This window comes from Antedon mediterranea, chromosome 1 (genome assembly GCF_964355755.1).
Source record: "Antedon mediterranea chromosome 1, ecAntMedi1.1, whole genome shotgun sequence".
NCBI lineage: Eukaryota > Metazoa > Echinodermata > Crinoidea > Comatulida > Antedonidae > Antedon > Antedon mediterranea.
This window is the reverse complement of record NC_092670.1, coordinates 36,340,094-36,361,324: the sequence shown is the minus strand read 5'-3', so window position 1 is coordinate 36,361,324 and position 21,231 is coordinate 36,340,094. Positions and strand designations below refer to the sequence as shown.

The window sequence follows — 21,231 nt, the reverse complement described above, 5'->3', positions numbered from 1 at the left end:
TGCCCAAATATGGTAGTTTTTTATGACATCATCATGTCCATATATGGACACATCACATACAGTTTGATAGTGTAGACACTTGAGCTTTATGGGGTGAAACCGATTTTTCTATTAGTATTAGTATCAAATATTAAACAATTCCACAAAAAGATTTAATTTTACTTCCAGGCCTTAATTAATCTTTGTTGGAGAATTACAGAGCACTAAAAAAAGTAAGCCTACAAGTTTTATAGATTTATGAAATACTATTCCTGATGATGTTACTAAAATAACCTATGATTGTAAAGTACAGTATGTGAACCATGCTATTCAACAATGAGATTGTTTGGTGTAGCATTCCAATTAGGCCTATGTAAATAAATACAATACATGGAAATGACAAAGCGCAATATAAAATGTAATCAGGTCAAAATCAGCAACAGCTACCATCAAAACAGGGTACAATCAACATGGAGTCCATAATCGTCAAGTCGCTGATCTTTTCTTCTATAACTGTTGTAGTTTTCTCACAATCTCCACAAGTATCAACAACTTTAGGGGTTATTGCTGGTGAGACAATCAATTTTAAAGAAGATTCGTACTTAAAAGTTGATAAGAATATTGATGTTTACAAAGGTATTCCATTCGCTGAACCACCAGTTGGTGAATATAGGTTTGAGAAGCCACGACCCAAAAAACCTTGGGATGGAACATTGGATGCAACAGAATATGGTGCATCATGCCTGAATTTTCCTTCTCCAGCGTATCTAGCTGGAGGAAAAGAAGACTGTTTGTACTTGAATATCTTTTCAGCTCAAACAAAGGTAGGAATGACTTGACATTTATTTTAAACATCAGGTGGAGTAGTCGTGCTATTCATAATACAACACACAGACAATTAGTTAATTATCAATTCGGAAACCAAACAAATTAAGATTCTATCTTGTTTAAAAAATATTAAATCGCACCCTTCTTTAAGAAATATCTTTAGATACTAAATGAAAAAAATAAATCTAAATTTCAGCCTGAGAATGCTGCAGTAATGGTCTTCATCCATGGAGGTGCATTTCTAACTGGTACTGCCTCTTTAGAGATTTATTCTGGAATGCCGTTAGCTGCCGCTGGTGATGTCATCATCATAACTATCAACTACAGACTGAACTTCTTTGGCTTTCTTACAACTGGTATTGTACACTTTTAGTTTCCTTTAATTTTGTGGACTTTTTTTTTGTTGGCAATAAATATTAGCAATTTTTCAAATGAAATATTTAACCTTTAAGGTGTATCAAAGGACTTTTAACAACTTAGTTTAATTTCAAGTTTTTTTTTTTATTCAAATCATACACCTCACTTTTCAGATGATGAGGACTATCCAGGCAACATGGGACTATTTGATCAACAAGAAGCTTTAAAATGGGTGAACTCACATATAGGAGGTATTAAATTAAATATTCTTCATCCTAAAACGTTTTTTATTCTTTAAATGGGGGTATTGTATTGTTTTGTAATCTAGGTTCTAGACAGTGTTTGGGCTTAATATTTGTAAAACATACATTTCTTAAACAAACTACTGTAATATAAAAAAAAAAAATTTTCAGCATTTGGAGGGGACCCATCACGTGTTACCATATTTGGTGAAAGTGCAGGATCAGCAAGTGTAGACTATCATCTACTTTCAAAGGGAAGTTGGACATATTTCAGTCAAGCTATTTTAGAGGTTTATATTTTTATTTCATTTTATTTATGCACTAAATTACACTTTATTATAGTCAACTCCCGACCCTGGGTGCTTAAAACTGGAAACTCTCCTAAAAATGTACCAAACATCCCCAGTTTCTTTGCTAACTATTTTTATGTATTCTAAAAACCAGCCTAATTAATAATAATAGCTTTTGAGATTTTACTGTCTTGAATATTTCAGAGTGGAACAACCTTGAGTCCTTGGGCTAGTATAGAAAGAGAAGTGGCAGCAGAAGTGACAATTGAAATTGGAAAGAAAGTTGGCTGTGAATATACTGAGAGCAAGGCGTTTGTAAGCTGTATGAAGTGGATCGATGCTGGTGCAATACTTAATGCTTCTGTCGGGGTAAGATTATTATAAACTATCAACTTTTTTACTATTTACTGTAACAATTTTAAATTTTAAATAATAATGAAATACTGTACTGTACATTTTGGTCTCTTCTATTATCATCTTTATGTTTAGCGAAATATTATTTGGTTGTTACATGACCCAAAATCTGACCATGGAGGTCTCAACAGCAGATAACACACACATGTACTGTACATACAGTGTCAAATATTATATAATTAGACTATAGTTACCATGTGTTGTAGAATCAATTAATTAATTACACATTTGATTATTTCTATTTTAAAAAGATGACTGTTGTGCCAATACCAGTTGTGGATGGACTATTTCTTGAAGACAGTCCAGAAGTGTTGATAACAAATGGAGAGATTAAACGAAATGCAACTATCATCGTTGGAACCAATGAGGATGAAGGAACATACTTATTTTTTTTCAATCCCGTTTACTCTTCTCCATATACTCCAAACCTTTCAAAGGCTGAGTTTCTTCAATTGATCCCAACATTATTACTTAAAGAGCCAGTAAATCCGCTAATTACGGATTCTATTGATTTTGAATACACTGATTGGTCGTCAGCAGACAACCCAGATGCAGATTACTTCAATTCCACTGTTCAACTGACCACAGATTCACAATTCTTGTGTCCAAGTGATGTAGTCCAGCGAGCACATTCTACAGCAGGAAACAATGTCTACGTTTATCTTATGACACATGTTCCAACAGTTTCTGTGTTCTCCCCTTATATTCCGATGGGTGTTGGATTTGACTGGCTCAGAGCTGGTCATGGCGAAGAACTTCAATTTGTGTTTGGATTGCCATTTTTGCCTAATGCTTCCATGTACCAGTTTGAGCAACCTAATGATGTTGATCGCAACGTGTCAGTTGAATTTGTGAGATATTGGACAAACTTTGCAAAAACTGGGTAAGCTTTGAGTATTGTTTAATTCTCTAAATAAAATAGATTATCACATGAAGGCATAGACAGCAATTTTAGTTAATTAAGAATTTTAGTTTTCAACTACTGGTATCTATTGTTGAGAAAGACAATTTGACAGACATATGCTACGTTTTTTAACCTAGTGATCCAAACTCCAGAGGAAGTGAGACACCAGATCCATCATTTGACATTGACCTCGTCAACTGGCCGAAGTACACCATTCCAGAACTGCAATATCTAGATATCAACACAATGTCATATTCTGATCGAGCTTATCGTGCTGACAAGTGTGCCTTCTGGAATTCATATGAACCAAAACTTGAACAATATTCAGGTAGTGTAGCGTTGTTTACCTTCAGTTATGAATTAGTTTTTTATAAATATAGAAATTGCACGCCAACTAATTGAATCATGACCGGACTGTAGTTTTTGTGCTTTATAAAATTATAGCAACAATTTTTGACTGTGTATATAAAAGGTAAAACATTGCCAACAAAGAAACAACAACAAAGAATGATTACAACATGGGATAATTTCTAGGGCCCTATTCATGAAAGGGGACTATCTTTAGTCTGTGACTGTGGTACTCTTAATAGTCATTTGACAAACTATTTCTTTATGGTCTTTCTAAGCTGATCGTTTGGTGTTGTTTTTTGTTTTCAGCTGATCTGCCTGAACAAGAGAAATTCTGGAGAGATGATTATTACAACTGGAAGAATAATGATCTACCTGAGTGGCGGAAGGCGTTTGATGACTACCAACAAAACAATGTTTGTAACTAAAAATTGAACTTCTATTAGAATATATGATATAACACTATAATGTTTTAGCTGATCTCTATAGTAGATCTTGTAGCATAGATCTAAATATTGTACTGTGGTGTTTTTTTATATAAATGTAAGTGATTATGTATCAAACAGTATTTAATAATAATACAGTATAAGTATAAGTATATTTGTAGTTGATCATGCGACTTTTAATTAAAAAGTTGGTGCAGTATGACATGAGATGCCACAGCTCAAAATCAACATACATTTCTTAAAGATTTGTTTCTGTTTTCAACTTTGCTGGTTAAATTTACTTTATAATTTTGTTAAAATTAATTTCCAAAAACACAAAAAACCTTCTCAAAATTTAACATTGTGCGAATAACAAGAAGGAGGTTGATAATTAATAATTTTAAAAATACTGTAGTGTAATAATAGCATAAGAAAATTATAATTATTTTTATATACCGTATATATATATATATCCAATCTGCAGACAGTACTGTTTCGATCTTATTAGATCTCGTCAGTGCAGCTCAGGTTTTCGAAATGAAATGTACCGCAGAACTGGCACAATATATAGGCTGAGCCATATTACAAAAAGGTGTTGATAATAGAGTATAGCCAATGAGCAGAGAATATAAACATAAAACTAGCAATGAAGTACAGTATAGTACTATTAGTAATATTTTAGACTTTGCTGTAGCCATACCTGTAGCCCTGAAGGCATGTCATAGGCAACTGGGTTCATTAAAAAAATTAATAAATATGGTGCTCTGGCCTACAGTAATTTTTATGTTTTATTACTGTATCAGCCTTTTTTAAATTTAAAGTTTCGGAAAGGACAACATCAAATTTGTTTTCATCATTGCTCTAAAAATTACCAAAAAAACAAAGTTAAATATCTCAAGATTTGTATCTAATTATCAGATTCAACCCGGTTAAAAAATTAAGCACCAAACAAAACTTGTTTGTTTGTTTGTTTGTTTGTTTTTATTGATTTTCCACACAAAATGAATATGATAATTAAGTAACAATAAACATATATATATATACAAGAAAGATGTGTGGCTGGTGGGCAAATAAGTTCAAAGAACTTTAAGGCTTACCCACCAGAAAAGATACAATAAACATTATCAAGTATAACGAGTAATTAATACATAGTAAGAATATAAAATAAGAAGTAAAAATACGTAAGTAAAATAAAAAATTTAAAAAGTAAATAAATAAGAAAAACAGAGTATAAGTTATTAAAATGAATCATAAAGTGTTTTAAACTTTAGCATTTGCACAAGTAATAATAAGTTAATAATAATAATAAATACGTAGTATTTAAGTACTAATAAATTATTTATTATATTCAGAGACTAAAAGCTTTTTGTAGTTGTATTTAAAACTAGAGACTGTACATTTTCTTTTTAACTCTTGTGAGATAACTCTCCAGAGCTTAGGTCCAACATAAAAAACAGAGTGACGACGGGGCTTATAAAACGACTTATCAGGAATAAAATTATTTATCGAACTTCTAGTGTTATGTGTATGACCTTCAGCAGTTTTTGAAAATACAGAACTTATATGAAAAGGCAAGATATTTTTAGATAAGCGGAACATAAATAGAGCTATCTGAAGCTTATTCAAATCATAAATGTTTAGAACGTTAAGCTTATAAAAAAGTAATTTCGAATGTGATCTATAAGATTGCCCTGCACAAATACGTAAAGCACGTTTTTGTAATTTGAACAAGCAGTCAATATGGGTAGTCTCATTACTAAGCCATGGGCACAATGTATCGAACTTATCTAAGGTAACGGCCCAACTTAAATTAATATATGAAAGATAAGGTAAAACTAAGACATTGTATAATGTGAGTAGGATTTGTTGAGGGAGTAGATGTTTAAGTTTGTTAATTATACCTATGTTTCTAGCGATCAAGCTACTGGTTGTATTAATATGTTGCTTCCATGTCAAATTTGAGTCAATAATGACACCAAGGAACTTGATTTCATGAACATGGTTAATTAGCATTTTATCAATGTATATATTTTTATCTGTTTTTGTTTTGGCTTTAGGTTTTGAAAAAATAATGTAATTGGTTTTGGATATGTTAAGAATTATTTTGTTGCATTTTAACCAGTTTGATATGTTACAAAGTTCATTGTTCATGATATTAAATAAAGTGTTAAGATTAGAATGTGAATAAAATATGTTAGTATCATCGGCAAAAAGAATAAATTTGAGTATTCTAGAGCTGGAGGGTATGTCGTTAACGAAAATAGAAAATAAAAGTGGGCCTAAGATTGAGCCTTGGGGAACTCCACATGTAATAAGTGAGTAACTAGAAGTAAAGGAATTGACAGAGGTAAATTGGTAACGATTAGATAGATAACTTGTAATGAGTTGGAGAGGAAGGCCTCTGACTCCATAATGTCTAAGTTTATATAGAAGGATATCATGGTTAATGGTGTCAAATGCCTTTGACAAGTCAAGGAAAAGTCCAATAGTGAATTTATCATTACTTAGGGCTTTAGTTATATTATCATAAATGTCTAATAAAGCAAGATCCGTTAAGAAGTTTTTCCTAAATCCATACTGATGTTCAAATAATATATTGTGCTTGTTAAAAAAGGACGAGAATCTAAACTTGATTTCCCAATAATACGAGAATAATTCAGAGTACGAATAAAACTTAATTGATGCAAAGTTATTCATTTTCTTCTTAAGCTCTGTCTGCACTATTAAACAAGTTTGACAGAAATATATGATGTGCCCAAATATGGTAGTGATATGACATCATTGTGTCTCTATATGGGCACATCACATTTTGTCACATAAAGTTTGATGGTGTAGAGAGAGCTTAAAGGCCAGGTGCGGGCAACAAATTTCTATTGATCATACATTCCAATAATTATCGATCTATACTTTCACCTGTGTTTCATAATTTTTGGGATTTTATTTGTGTTACACAAGTTTGTTGAAAATAAGCCCTTTCTTATCAGTGGGGGGATAGTTCAAATTACACAGTAAAATCTCTATTATTTTGTACACAAATTTTGTAAATAGAGAGGCATTTTAAAAGCTATGAAAAATAAATGGTGTGGTAAAAAATGTTATCAGACGACTAAATATAGGTAATATAACTTGAATTTTACATTTCTGGTATTTTTATTCAAATTCAGATTTTTATTTTCATGCTCTAGCAAAAGTTATCCACCGTATATCCACCTTCTTTCTTCACCTTCTAGGGAGTCACCAGACATGTTATTACATTGTTAAACTACCTAACTACTGAAAAGGACTTCCTGTTTTTTATGGAAGAATTTTGCCAAATTTTGACCATATTAAGGAAAATTCATGTTTTTTCGTCTTGATTCCTTTTACAAATACTTGATTTATGTACAATTAACCAGATATTATATTTAAAATTCATGCCTGTACCTGAGCTTTAAAGAAAAAATGTGTGATGTGCCCAAAAATGGTAGTGATATGCCCAAATATTGTAGTGTTATGACATCATCATATCCAATGGACACATCACATTTTTGTCACATAAAGTTTGACCGTGTAGACAGAGCTTTACAGACAGTACATAAAAAATTATCAGTACTTTTGAAAGCTCTTAAAAGTTCTACTATCGAAATGCAACATGATGTAAATTCTTTAACACGTTCACTGCCACGGCGTATTTATACGTCAAAAATTGTGTGTCGCTACTTGCCAAGACGTAATACTACGTCAAAATCGTAGCACTTTTGTATTGTATGTAGAATCGCTGGCAGTGGTGATTGGAACAGGAATTATCGCATGGCAGTTTATGAATGATGTACGTAAACGATAATCTAAAAATAAATGTCATATGTTTGTTTGTGTTTATTCCCTCATGCATTGAATATGGCGCCCTCACACTCAATATAATCATCTCAAACGGGACTTAGCACTGGGACAGAAATTACGGAAAATGCCTTGGCAGTCAATGTGTTAAAAACGATATACCATTACGATGGTGCTTTAATTTTCACAAAACACCACTCAAAATGCAGCTGCAAAGTAAAAAAGTAATTCTGCAGTAAAAATGAGTTTAAGTTGGCCTTTTGTCACTTGCCAACCATGTGGTCCTAAAAAAATTGGTCGCAACCGCACAACTTTAAAAATTGTGGCCACAGCCATAAACTGGTCAAAGAATCATTTACATTGTGCCGGCCACTAATAAATATAAATAAACCTCAGTATAGTAACATATGCTCGGAATCACATATAAAGACAGAAAAACAAATGAATGTGTGAGAAAACAAACACAAGTTCAAGACATTATAAGAACTATCAAATTAAGTAAGTGGAAGTGGGCTGGACATACTGTATCAGTAGGAGAACAGACAATAGATGTACTTCGCTAATGACATCATGGAGACCATGGATGGGAGCAGAAACAGAGGACGACAAAGAGTGAGATGGCGAGCTAGAGATCGTTCACTATGGCAGAAACATGCTGAGGCTTTCGTCCAGCAGTGAACCGACAACGGCTGATGATGATAGTAACATAAAAATGTAATATCATACTCGGGAAACAATATTATTACCGTTACGACCACTCTTCTGATCCTGTGAAAATACCTGCTGGCCGAGCTGTTTTACTTGATTGATGAATGTCGACTAGGATCCTATATAGACTTTAGAGTCCTAGTCTAGACCAGGCCAGGGCCTAGTAGCTGGCCTATATTATATAGCCTAACCTACTAAAAAGCCTATAAGCCTCCTCTCTCTAGTCCTTGCCTAGCTAGCCTACCTGGCATATAGGCGCGCCTACTTAACTTGCTAGTACTAGTAGGCCTTTTATTTAGTAGTGGCTAGTTAGGCTAGGCCCTACTAGTTCTAGTACTACTAGCCTAGCTAGGCCTAGCCTAGCTACCTCAATCAGGCATAGAGCCTATGTTAGGCCTAGCCTAGTAGGCCTACCTAGGCCTAGCCTGTCTGTGGGTAGTAGTAGTTAGTAGGCTAGCTAGGCTAGTAGTAGGCTAGGCCTACCTAAACCTAAAGCCTAGCCTAGGCATATATACAATAGACAGTGTACTACACTAAAATATGCACAATTTGTTTCTTACTTGTTGCGTAGTTGAATTAAACAGTATAATTGATTGACAAGAAGAACGTGAAACTGGATATTAATATCTGGCACCGATTTAAGTTCTTCGCGCGAAAACAATGTTTTGATGTGACTAGTGGAGTGACGTGCAGTGAACCGTGAAATATGGGACTTTTTAACTAAAAAAATCGTATAGCGCCACCTAGACATGGACATATGCACACACAAAAAAAACATGGCGAACTACACAGAAGAGTTTGAGAAAGCAGAGGCTTTATCGGCAACTGATAAACATGCTTCTATTGACATATTTCACAAATTAGGTTTGTATAATTGAAATATGATTGTTTATGTAAATGATGTTTACTTTGAATTATTGTTCGTGTTTTATTCTTTTACATATTTAAGCAAAACATTTGGGCAGGTGTCAGTGTGACTCTGCAAGTTTTGGCAGCCTAGAGGCTAGGCCTCCGATCCTATATGATGCTGACAGGCTAGCCAGTGTAGTAGTGGTAGACATAGCTGCGTAGTAGTAGCCTAGCTAAGGCCTAGCCTAATATAGAGATAGGCCTAAACCCAGCTAGTTTGTAGGTTAGCTAAACTAGGGTTCCTGTAATGCGAGGGTGCCAGTCAGAGTGGTTGTTACTTGAATCAATCATCATCCACCAAGATTGATGATTGATGATAAACTTGTATTTTGTAAAGAAAGGAAAATAAAATAGAATAGGCCTAGGTGGTGCTACTGCAGTTTCGCACCTAAAACCATGGAGATGGTAATGCTAAAACTGGGCATAAAACTTCACGGTCACTCACCATCTCCGCCGCGCTGTGGGTAAATTTTCTTAAATTGGATAAGCTTGAAAGAGAAAATGTGGTGCGAAAGTGCATTAACACTGGAAAATGGCCAGCAGAGACTCAGGGAGAGTGTAGAGAGTACTACAGTAACCGTAAATATAAAAAAATATTAAAACTAATTTTTCAAAATATTTGTTTTATAGTGAAACAGGATTTTGAACAAAGTGATGATGAGGGAAATAGAATCAAAGAGCAGAGTATACTCCAACTTGGTTCACTGTTGTCAAAAACTGGACAAGCAGAAGGTACATGTAGTAGTAGGCTTACATTAACATCAGTTTTGAAATCTTAACAAATAGCAACTGTTTTTTTTGTGTGTGTTTTAAATATGTGGAATTGTGATATATATTTTCTTGAATTTTGCTGTTGTACCTTTTTATATCTGTATTTTATTGTATTTTTATATCTGTACTTTTATATGAATTTGTATGTTTTCATGTATATTTTTATATAACCTTTTTAACTTTATTCTAAAAGGTTTTTTTTTTGCTTTGAGGAAGACAAATTTCAAACTATACTGTGTTTGTTGACAATAAAGTTATTTTGAATTTTGATATATATTTTAGCCAGCTATTTTAATTGTTATTAATTACATTACTGTATATTTAATGCATGGAATGCAATCAATGAATTATATAATTTAAAAGATATTAAGTACGGTAATTCTAGACACTCCACCGGGGCAAATTATGAAGACTGAACTGTAGGGTCTTGTGAGGAACTATATTATATTTAACACTGTAATCGAAATAAAACATGTGTACGTGTTTCATTTCAGAACTGGGAGGTTTGATTAAATTTACTCGACCTTTTCTAGCACTAGTGAGCAAAGCTAAAGCGGCCAAACTGGTTCGTGCTTTAGTTGACCTGTTTCTGGACATGGAGGCTAGCACTGGCAGTGAAGTAAGTCGTTGTCTGTTTGTATGACAATGTCATACAACCTTTCGTTCTTGTATAATTCATGTCTTTTACCTCCGCCAAGGAGGTATATGTAATCGGTAGCGTGTGTTTGTTTGTTTGTTAGCAGGATTACACAAAAAGTAATTACAAGATCTTCACCAAAATGAATAGACAGATAGATATGTGGTCAAGGACCATTCCATTAAATGTTGGGACCACAGTCCCAATTCTGGACCACTTTTTAGTATACTTTTTCAGACCTGCTAGTGTTAAAAGATAGGACAGAATTTTTCAAAAGCCGGCGAGCAGTCTTAAAGTAACAAGTAAACTGAAATTGCATTTTCTCGAGAACTACTTGTCCAAAAAAATTTATTTTTTAACAAGGGGCAAGAGTTATAATTTGTGATTTGTAATTTTAGAACATAATTTGATTTAATGTGCACGTTTTTTGATGCGAGTAGTTCACCGGTGAGTAGTTTAAAAAACCTATTTCTTTTCAAATTCACTCGTTTGATTTTCGCGTTGCTGTTCTATTGTTAGTCAACTGAAGCTATTCTTGTTAATTGAAAGGCTTGTTACATAACCATTACGCCAAACTCGCATACACATGCTTGTATGAAATTAGCCTAAATCACAAACATTAAGACACACACAAATATATATATTTTTTTTTTTACCGGAGAAATCTTAGGTAGGAGAATTTTACAGTTGGTGGAGGTATGCACTCTCGGAGTGGCTTTCTAGTTTATAAATATTTTTTTAGATATTTTTAACTGTAGCCTTTCACATTTTAAATGTATTTTGAAAGATACTATTATGTAAATGTTACAGTATCTATTTTAAAATAAAATTTTATGAATATGATCAACCTGTAATTGGTGCCTTGCACTGTTGGTTGAAGAATAAAGAATATTTAGCAATTATTAAAATAAAACATTATTTATATGTGTTTTTTTCTCGTTTATTTAGGTAACACTTTGCATGGAATGCATTGAATGGGCAAAACAAGAGAAAAGAACATTTTTGAGACAAGCTTTGGAAGCCAGGCTTATAGCCCTGTATTTTGATACCAAACAATACCAAGATGCCCTGTCTGTTGGTAAGTATAATAGATTGGCTCTCTAAGGCTCTGTCTACACTATGAAACTTTATTTTCAAGACAAAAAAAGGGGATATGCTCATATATGGACATGATGGTGTCATAATACTACCATATTTAAGCATGTCACTACCATATTTGGGCACATCATACCTTTTTTGTCAAACTAGTTTGATTGTCAGCAGACACTGTTTAGGGCCACCTTCTATAAATAAGGTTGAATTAAAGCAAAAATTAATAGTGTAGACAGAGCTTTACACAAAGATTAACTATAGGATTGGACTATACCCATGTTGGTGAAACATACTTTAAGAAACTTTTTATATCTAATAATATGTTTGTCATCTGTAGGTTCTAAGCTATTAAAAGAGCTAAAGAAACTTGACGACAAAGCTCTCTTAGTTGAGGTTCAGTTACTTGAAAGTAAAGTTTATCACGCACTCAGTAATCTACAAAAATCAAGGTAAAATTTACAATATACTTTGCTATAAAGCATTGTCTAAACTATCAAACTTTATGTGACAAAAAAATGTGATGTTCCCATATATGAACATGATGATGTCGTATCACTACCATCTTTGGACATACCACTACCATATTTGGACACATCACACTTTTTTGTCACATAAAATTTGATAGTGTAGACAGAGCTTTACAATTGTCAGTCAAATCCATCTAAAAATAAAAATTGTTCAGGGGCAGATCCAGTGATAGCGTTTCTCCCTTTTGAGAGCTAAAATGAAGATATAACTACTTTTTTATATCCATTTTAGACAGACTATTAACATTATCTAGTTTCCACGTTTAACAAGTCTTTTCTCCTCCCCTGATATTATCCACTAACAATAAGAAATTTTCATTCTAAGTTGTTATTCTCTTTCTCACTCATGAGGACGATCAAAGTATATTGATCGAAACATTGAAAAACCAGCAATTCTTTTCAGAACTATACCTTGTGTACTGCAAACTGTTATAACATATAAATCAATATATTATATTTAAATTGTATGTGTATCTTTATTTTATGTGGCATTTTATTGTCGTTTTAGAGCGGCTTTGACATCAGCCAGAACTACTGCAAATTCAATTTACAGTCCACCCAAGCTGCAGGCAGCACTAGATCTACAATCAGGTATTAAGGCTGATTTCTAGTTATCCTATTGAACTCCATGACTATATAGACTGTTCATACCCATTTTTTTTATGAAACCTATACTCCAGGAGTGCATACAGAATAACATTATTGGTAATTGTATCAACTAACATTAGAGAGGTTTCGCAATCTTACGAATACGATAACGAAAACGGATACGTCACGCACACGTATTCGTTTTCGTAAGCCATAAAAAAATCTGTTTCGCATGGCAACGAAATATTGAGGCGCGTCCAAAATATGACTGCGGTAAATTTGAGTGAAGCGCAGGTACGTGTTGCTTGGTGCTTGGCTGCCTAGGCCTAGCGTAACATCAAAGCGAGTGAGGACTTTAAAAACTGCTATTTATCTAAATTGACCTGGCATTTTAGTAAATTACTTTAGTAAATTACTTTCAATACATCTATAATTATATTATAATCATGAATCATTCCTAAATTCAAATGCAAAATAGATCAAAAACTATACTCGTTTTGTAGTTACGAATATGACTGGTGATATTCGTCATATTCGTCAACACGAATACGCTTTACGAATATGAAATGGGGATCAGCTCAAAAGTTTCACAAATTTATGACGTATCCGTTTTCATTATCGTATTCGTAAGGTTGCGAAACCTCCCTAATAGTTTCAATTGAACAATTATTAACTTTGAAAATTGTAAGAAAAAAAGTCAGAGGGGTGCGTGCGGTCTGTTCCCTATGGTATAATGGACAAATTGACAGAAATTTAGTGGGTGAATTAAAAAAAAATGGGTTTGTACTTGTATAAAAAACCTGTACATTAAATCAAATTATGTTTTTAAAAGTTTACTTGTTATGTTAAGACTGCTCAGTACCAGATCGTCGGCTTTTGAAAATTGTCTCCTATCCTTTAACACTAACACTAAGTCTAAAAATAATAATAAAAAGTGGTCTAAATTTGGGATCCTTGTCCGGATTGCTTCTAAAATTTAAAGGAGTGGTCATTGAACAGATATCTGTGGTTTCAATTTGGTAAAGATCTAGTAATAACTTTTTTAGTAATCCTGCTAACAAACAAACACGCGATCAACTACATAACCTCCTTAACGGAGGTAATAAACTATATCTCTTTTTTTATTCTCTGTAAGGTGTTCTTCATGCTGCCGATGAAAGAGATTTCAAAACGGCATACTCATATTTTTATGAAGCCTTTGAGGGCTATGACTCCATCGACAGCCCAAAAGCAATGGACGCCCTCAAATACATGTTGTTATCCAAGATTATGTTGAACTCGTAAGTCAGTTTGTTTTAGAATAATGAACATTATTATACGCTGATGTCGAGGTAAAGCAAAAGTTTAAAATACTGTCATCAAAAGATGTACTTAACCAAACCCAAAGATTTTTTTTAATGTATATTTAACACTGTTGTCATTGTCTTTCGAAGACTTTGTTTATTGTTTTCTTGAATTGTTTTAACCAATCAGATAATAATTTAAAAAATAAAGTGCGCATGTGCAGACATTACTGACCAACCAAGTACCCAAGCACAATGCAAACGATTTGTCCTTCAGGTCAAAGGTTAAACATCATTAATAATTATCTGATTTGAATGAGCTAATTATCAGTTAATTGTTCTTAAGCGGAATCAGTTAAATTCGATTCCACAGGAACTTTATCAGTTAATTTTTGGCTGCGGAAATACAGCCTAAAACCAAATAAACTGGTTCAGTAATTATTCCTTTTTATTCTGATGTAGGCCAGAAGATGTCCAGTCAATAGTAAGTGGTAAGCTAGCACTGCGGTATGCTGGATCAAATGTAGAAGCAATGAAAGCAATCGCCACAGCCAGTCAAAACAGATCCCTATTAGAATTCCAAAAGGTAATCAATTAGTAGATTATATTTTCTATTGTATTATTTCTTTATACTGGGTAACCTCTTCAGCCAAAGACTGTTCTCCTAGAGGGCCCAGTTATGATCAGTGGCTGTGATGTGCTAGAACACCGGGGTAACCCCCTACTCATCTAGGTTCTTTAAAAGTGCAAAATGAAAATGAAATGAAATGAAACAAAATTACTATTCAGGGGACGCCTCTATTAAGAGAACATCTTCTCATGAAACGAACAAAGAGGAAATATATGTGTACGGCCAACCTATATTCAGGAGGCACCTCTATTTAGGGGTCACTTATGTTGGGTTCCGAAGGGGTTTTACAGTACTGTATTTCAATCAATCAATCATTCCATTTTTAAAGCCCCATTCCAACCATCATGGCTCTTAGCGCTGTCAAAAAAAAATGGAGTTTCAGAAGTGACTTAAAAAAACTGTCCAAAGATATTGAGTCTCTGATATGTAAAGAGAGATTATACCATAGCCTAGGCCCAACAGTCCTGAAAACAAGTTTGCATGTGTACAGTGATTACCCTATTCCTATTGTGTCTTGCAATTCTAAAATGTTATAGACACAACTTACTGTAGGAGATATTAATCAAATGTCTATGGCATTTACGTGATCTAATATCAATGTTCTCAAACGTAAACTCATCTGTTTTGTTTTTTTCTCCTGCCCTTTGCGTGCACCCTCCTTTTTTTAATACTCTTATTTTGACATTTGCTAGAATTTCATTTTGTTAATGTTGTTAAACTTCAGAATTTCAATCGATATTTAAAGGTAACAGTTATATAAGCTAACCACAATTGTACATAAAACAAATTAACTTGTTTGTGCTTGTGGCCTTGTCTGGTACCAAATTGTAGCCAGAGTTCGGAAAAACATCTGACTATAGTTTTTACTGTATTAAGAATGTTTATTTATTAAGGATGTGATACATTATATTTTTATCCATTAGTTATTTTTTATCCTGTTATTATAATGATAATCTGGAATAACTACTTAGCTGTATTAGTTATTTTTAACTGACCCATTGACCAATGGTCAGTTAACCATGTGTGTTTACTTGGACAAATTTATCATTATTACTATCCTGCAATTTTAATCTTTTTTTAAAGAATCCTGTCATCGGTTTGTTAACCATTATTTTTATTAGTTTATTTTAAATTTGAACATGGCTGTCGAGGTAAAGCAAAAGTTAAAAAACTGTCATCAAAAGATGTACTTAACCAAACCCAAACCATTGTACTATCAATCAAACGCTGTAATCTAAAACTTAACGAAAACATAATGGATATTGTATGTGAATTTTTGTTTTTGTAGGCTCTAGAGAATTTCAAATGTGAGCTACAAGAAGACCCAATCATCCAGGCTCACCTAGAATCTCTCTACGACAACTTACTAGAACAGAATCTTTGCAGGATAATTGAGCCTTTCTCACGAGTACAGGTCCAGCATATAAGTACCATCATCAAACTACCATTGGTGAGTTATGCTTGTTTTACCATATAATAGTACTAGTAGTCCCATTAAGTGGACATTAGGGACCTGTCCCTAATGTGCAGGGGCGGGTCCAGCATTATAGATTAGGGTGGGGGGGGGGGGAAGGGCCTAAATATTTCATATGAGATATAGATATGAGAAACCACTTTTTTTCCCGTTTTTTCTACGGAAGGGATCAACTTTATTAAATTAACAAATTGAAAGTCTGTTTTAATTAATCTTCATTTTTCATGTTTCTGGGGGACAATACATCTTTAAACGTATGAACGTTTGTTAATGCTATTGAATATTACAGTAGTTAAATAATGAATACATTTGACTACAGTACAGTGTTTAAAGGTGAAGAAAACTAACTTTTGCAGGTGCATTTATTATATAGTTATATAATAATTCATCATTGTTCAATTTTTCGCATTAATCATCTCTCGTTCTTTTTGCTTGCAGCATCTCGTCGAACGGAAGTTGTCTCAAATGATACTTGATAAGAAATTTCACGGTAAGGATACATCAATTTATTTTCGTCTTATCTAGAGAATTGTACATCCCTACGGGTAACTGTAACATTTATTCGTGTTAACGATCACCTCTCTAGGTGATGTACTTAGCAATTAATTTAATGGGTTTGTCTAAGTATATGAAACATGAGACTCTCTGTCTCTTTATAGGTTCTTTTACACCTGACAAGCAAAGGGTGCTTGTCAGTGTATAATCTTTCACTGTCACTTCTTAGCTGTAAATCTTGATAAATAGCAATTACAATTTATCTTTTTTAAATTATGGATCTTCGTTCTTAACCTTCAATGTAAAAAACAAAACACACAATTAATTAGTTGAAAGAATAACATTCAAATTTTTTTCGCCGTCATTGTCAGCAAGTTAAAAAATTTGATGATATAGAAATCAACTTTTTTATTTTAATTTCATTTCATTATTTATTCGGTCTATTTCAGTATTATACAAAACAAAACGGAAATTTGGGTCAACCTAATTGAGCTTAATCACTTTAGCTGAGCCTGTTGACCAATCAATATGTATTGATTAAAAGTTGATACAATATTCAATTTAATTAATATTTAATTTATTTTTATAGCTATTTTTAATATGCTCTTTTTCTATCAGAGTTTAAGAACGTTAAAAATTACGGTATAATTTGTTCTGCATTCGAACGTGTGTGGTTTAAAGCTCTCTCTACACTATAAAACTTTATGTGACAAAAAATATGCTTAAAATTACATTCTATATCCTTAAAACCTATCATTGTTATAATATCGAAAGTACAAAGTTTTATTGGAGTTAAGTAATACAGAGTAGGTATCCGATCATGCGGTAACTCGTATATTTATTTATTTATTTATTTAACAACCTATTTATACAGGATAATACACAATCAAGTAGAAATAAACTTGTTTTGCATTGTGATTTTGTATCAGCTCTGTTCTATGCATGCTAAACACAAGTGTGTGACAACATAGCTAATGCATCGTTAATGACTAAGAAGTACTGCAACATTACACTTAATGGGTTGGTTTACATTGTGAAGGTTCATTATAGTGTAAATAAAATGAGAGGATACATTATCTCGTATACTCATTGATTTTCGTTAATTATTTTGATATTTTTATTTTAAGCTCTGTTAAAGCTCTGTCTACACTATCAATCTTTATGTGACAAAAAAATGTGATGTGCCCATGGACATGGTGGCAATATCACTACCTAACTAGGTAGAGCTAATATCGAATGATACGTAATGCGTAATTAACCGATCAAATTGCAAGAATTCAATCATGTGTGTTGTTATAATTAATAATGTATAATCGTTTTTATTTTTAATTGTGCTGCAGGTATATTGGACCAAGGCGAAGGTGTTCTAATTGTGTTTGATGAACCAGTAGTAGACCAGACGTATGAGATGGCTCTGGAGACCATACAGAGCATGGGCAAAGTGGTTGACTCTTTGTATAATAAAACCCACAAACTTCACTAGCAGTCTTCTTAACTCTTTGATATTACAGAAGAGGTACATCCTGGAATATTGGGGGTGAGTTGCAGCAGATGACACTCATTTCATGACTTAACCACGTTCCTCAGCACAATTAAAGTTTTTGAGATGTTATGCACTATTTACTGGAATGAAAAGGAGATGTTTTATTCCACAATTTCTTTTCATATGAAAGAATGCTAAAACAGGACATTTTCGCAGAAAAACTTACGGATGAAAGATAATTTATTTATATTGTGGTGGAATGGAAGGAAAAACAGAAGTTCAACAATACCGCCTGTTTCAAATAGCATAAAACAGTTTTGTTTTTGTTTTACTAACTACCATTATTCTTAAAACTCTGTCTACTTTATCAAACTTTATGTGACAGAAAATGTGATGTGCCCGCATATGGACACGGCAACATCTTGGCTACCATATTTGGGCATATCACTACCATTTTTGGCCACATCACACTTTTTTTTGTCCAACTAGTTTGATAGTGTACACAGAGCTTTAAACAAATGCAGATCTTTATTTATATCGGTTCAGTTATTAACTGCACTTAATTCTTCTGATTTTTCTAATCAAACCATCTATCTATCAATTGTAATATCAATCATTTTAATACACAAAGGATATTATGCTAACCATTAACTTTAAAAATGTGTTCTGATGATGAAATAATAATAATATCAGGAATTAATTATTTGATTTTAAAAAAATGGTGAAAATGCCAACGTTTTCTGAATATAGTGCCAGAATATCTCAACTCGGTGATACGCATCTCATTCAGCCCATGTCTAGATTGCCTACTAGACACAAATGTGTATCGCTTGTTTTTAGTATATAGCATTGTTTACCAAATTAATTTGAATAAATTCTGTAAAAGCCTATGTTTACATAATTGCACTGCATTTTATGTTTATATTTTATGCTTAATAATGCGAAATTTTATTACAAATGTGTGATAAAACCACTGTCATGGATAATAGTTAAAATAATGGAGAATTCTCCATAGTGAAAATGAGCACCAGTTCTCTCATTTAACAGAGCTAGTTGTCGGCTATTGAAAGCTAGTTTATCTAGTTGGGAATAAAAAGCCTGATATTTTACATGAAAATACTAAGATTGCAGACTGCGTTGAATTCAAAATCCTGCTGTTGAAACTTCCGACAGTGTTTGAATTTCCGACAGTGTTTGAATAATGCGTCCAGTGCGTCTGAATTTTCTAGTCGTTTTGGGAGAGCAAGATGCTACTATGATAAGATATTGTTCTGGTGGGTCCAATGTCTGTCGTCTTGTTCATATCTGAAAATACGTGGCTCATCGATTGGAAGTGTTACGTAGTGCTTCCTGAAGCTTGGTTCCCACTAGAACGTAACGCAAGGACGTAAACGCAACGCAAGCGTTTTAACCAATGACAAGCGACAGTTAGCAATCACAAACGAATAAGCCATCGCTTGTGATTGGTCAATTCACTTGCGTTGCGTTACGTCCTTGTGTTGCGTCGCCAGTGGGAACCACGCATTTAGCTTGGTTCCCACTAGAGACGCAACAAGGACGTAACGCAACGTAAGAGATTTGACCAATCACAAGCGATGAATTATTCGAACTGTCGCTTGTCTTTGGTAAACTCGCTTGCATTGCGTCTACGTGGAAAAGTCCTAGTGGGAACCAAGCTCTGTGGTGTAATGAGAAACGACGCAACAGTGCTGCAAACATCGCAGGTTTGATTTCTTGCAGGCGGAGGCAAACACAATTATTACGTTGCGTCGTTTGCGTTACGTTACGTCGCTAGTGGGAACCAGGCGTTTACTTTCTGTCGAAAGCCCTGACGGTGTTTGGATGCGTCTAGCCGTGCGTCAGATGGTTCGGTGGTAAGGGTATTGGACAAAACCTGTACCGTAATCTTTTTGTCTCAAAAGGTGTTTTTATTTTCGGTGATGCGTAGGCCTACACATGTACAGCAGATGCGCTGTAGTTACATTAACAAAGTTGCTGTGTAAACAAGGCCATATATATGGCTGGCCCAAACGTGTGCGCAAATTTGAGTGTATACCGGCCGACCGACATAGTGAGCTGTAGAGTCGCGTTTGCAAGCGACCCCTGACAGCGTTGGATGATGCATCCCGTGCGTCAGAGCAAGATAGTACGATGGCCAAGATTTGTTACTCTCATTGGCTTGCATGGAGGCGTTCAAACTGTCGGTGCAGCGAGCGTTACTACGGTATCTGCAGACTCCGGTGCAATTTCGAAAGTGGTCTCTCTACTATTGACATTTTCAACCGGTTTTGCTTATAATGACAACCACTGCATTGTTGTCGATATTTACCATGGTAAATGGCCAAAACGTGCGAAATCAGTTTTTCTGTCTCTATGCATGGTCATTAAGTTACAAAAATATACACGACTACCAGTGGCGAAAAGGCTATGAGTGCTCACTGGCTAAACCCAAGGGCTCTGGAGCTTATGGGGCGGGGGAGGGGTGGTAGGATCCCTGAGCAAGAAAAACAGGCATTAAATATGTCGAAAATGCTAAAAACGGCCGAGGCCAGCGTTAGAGGGTTCCTAAACCATAGGGCCTTAGGCGTCCGCGCTACGCCACTGACGACAACTACTAAACATTATTTTAAAGGATTTTATTTTAAAATAGAGTAATATTGATTCGAAGTCGCAGGAGTGTTTTAAGATGAATTATCGCAGTTGACAGCGACTATCTAACCATCACATGTTGCCTATAGTCGGTTAGAACAGACACATTACGTTGATAAGGCTATTAATCATTTTCTGCATTTGTATTCTATACACTACATACTGATACGGCAATTTTTTCCGAGTAACATCCACTATGTATAGTTTGATTGCTTCAATTCAAAATGAAAGTGATGCTGTTGAAATTACAAATCTTTCGATTTAGGAGGTTTGTGCTTATTTTGTTTAACATGTAAGGAGATTTATATGATGAATAAGAAATCTTAGGGAAAGGATTAAGGAAAATAATGAATCAAAAGAAGATATAAATGCATACCTTGC

At 34.0% G+C, this 21,231-nt stretch overlaps 3 protein-coding genes across 3 annotated transcripts in view; 2 read left to right on the top strand and 1 right to left on the bottom strand.

Moving 5' to 3' along the window:
• LOC140050165 (PMS1 protein homolog 1-like) overlaps positions 1–8,947 on the bottom strand; it is a 40,003-nt gene extending 31,056 nt beyond the window's left edge. Inside the window, exon 1 of the mRNA XM_072095276.1 lies at positions 8,872–8,947. The gene's annotated coding sequence lies outside the window, so the exon portion shown is untranslated. The remainder of the gene's footprint in view (positions 1–8,871) is intronic.
• Positions 367–6,767, top strand: LOC140050092 (acetylcholinesterase-like). The gene is made up of 8 exons (XM_072095154.1): positions 367–803; positions 1,004–1,163; positions 1,338–1,415; positions 1,578–1,696; positions 1,901–2,065; positions 2,362–2,993; positions 3,152–3,342; positions 3,672–6,767. Exons 1-8 carry the CDS (start codon positions 450–452, stop codon positions 3,788–3,790), a joined length of 1,818 nt encoding a protein of 605 aa, XP_071951255.1. The 5' UTR covers positions 367–449; the 3' UTR covers positions 3,791–6,767.
• A 117-nt stretch (positions 8,948–9,064) lies between the features above and the next one.
• LOC140049704 (26S proteasome non-ATPase regulatory subunit 11-like) lies at positions 9,065–19,298 on the top strand. Its single transcript, XM_072094655.1, has 11 exons — positions 9,065–9,175; positions 9,851–9,952; positions 10,486–10,610; positions 11,577–11,706; positions 12,058–12,169; positions 12,756–12,838; positions 13,971–14,115; positions 14,581–14,704; positions 16,038–16,199; positions 16,662–16,713; positions 18,059–19,298. The coding sequence occupies exons 1-11, from the start codon at positions 9,088–9,090 to the stop codon at positions 18,199–18,201; spliced, it is 1,266 nt and encodes a 421-aa protein (XP_071950756.1). The 5' UTR covers positions 9,065–9,087; the 3' UTR covers positions 18,202–19,298.
• Positions 19,299–21,231: the final 1,933 nt, after the last annotated feature.

Coding starts and splice junctions, on each gene's coding strand:
- LOC140050092 (XM_072095154.1), top strand. CDS start 450: ATGGAGTCCATAATCGTCAAGTCGCTGATCTTTTCTTCTATAACTGTT. Junction 2,066..2,361: donor TACTTAATGCTTCTGTCGGG/GTAAGATTATTA, acceptor TATTTTAAAAAG/ATGACTGTTGTGCCAATACC. Junction 3,343..3,671: donor AAAACTTGAACAATATTCAG/GTAGTGTAGCGT, acceptor TTTTGTTTTCAG/CTGATCTGCCTGAACAAGAG.
- LOC140049704 (XM_072094655.1), top strand. CDS start 9,088: ATGGCGAACTACACAGAAGAGTTTGAGAAAGCAGAGGCTTTATCGGCA. Junction 9,176..9,850: donor TGACATATTTCACAAATTAG/GTTTGTATAATT, acceptor TTTGTTTTATAG/TGAAACAGGATTTTGAACAA. Junction 16,714..18,058: donor ACTTGATAAGAAATTTCACG/GTAAGGATACAT, acceptor ATTGTGCTGCAG/GTATATTGGACCAAGGCGAA.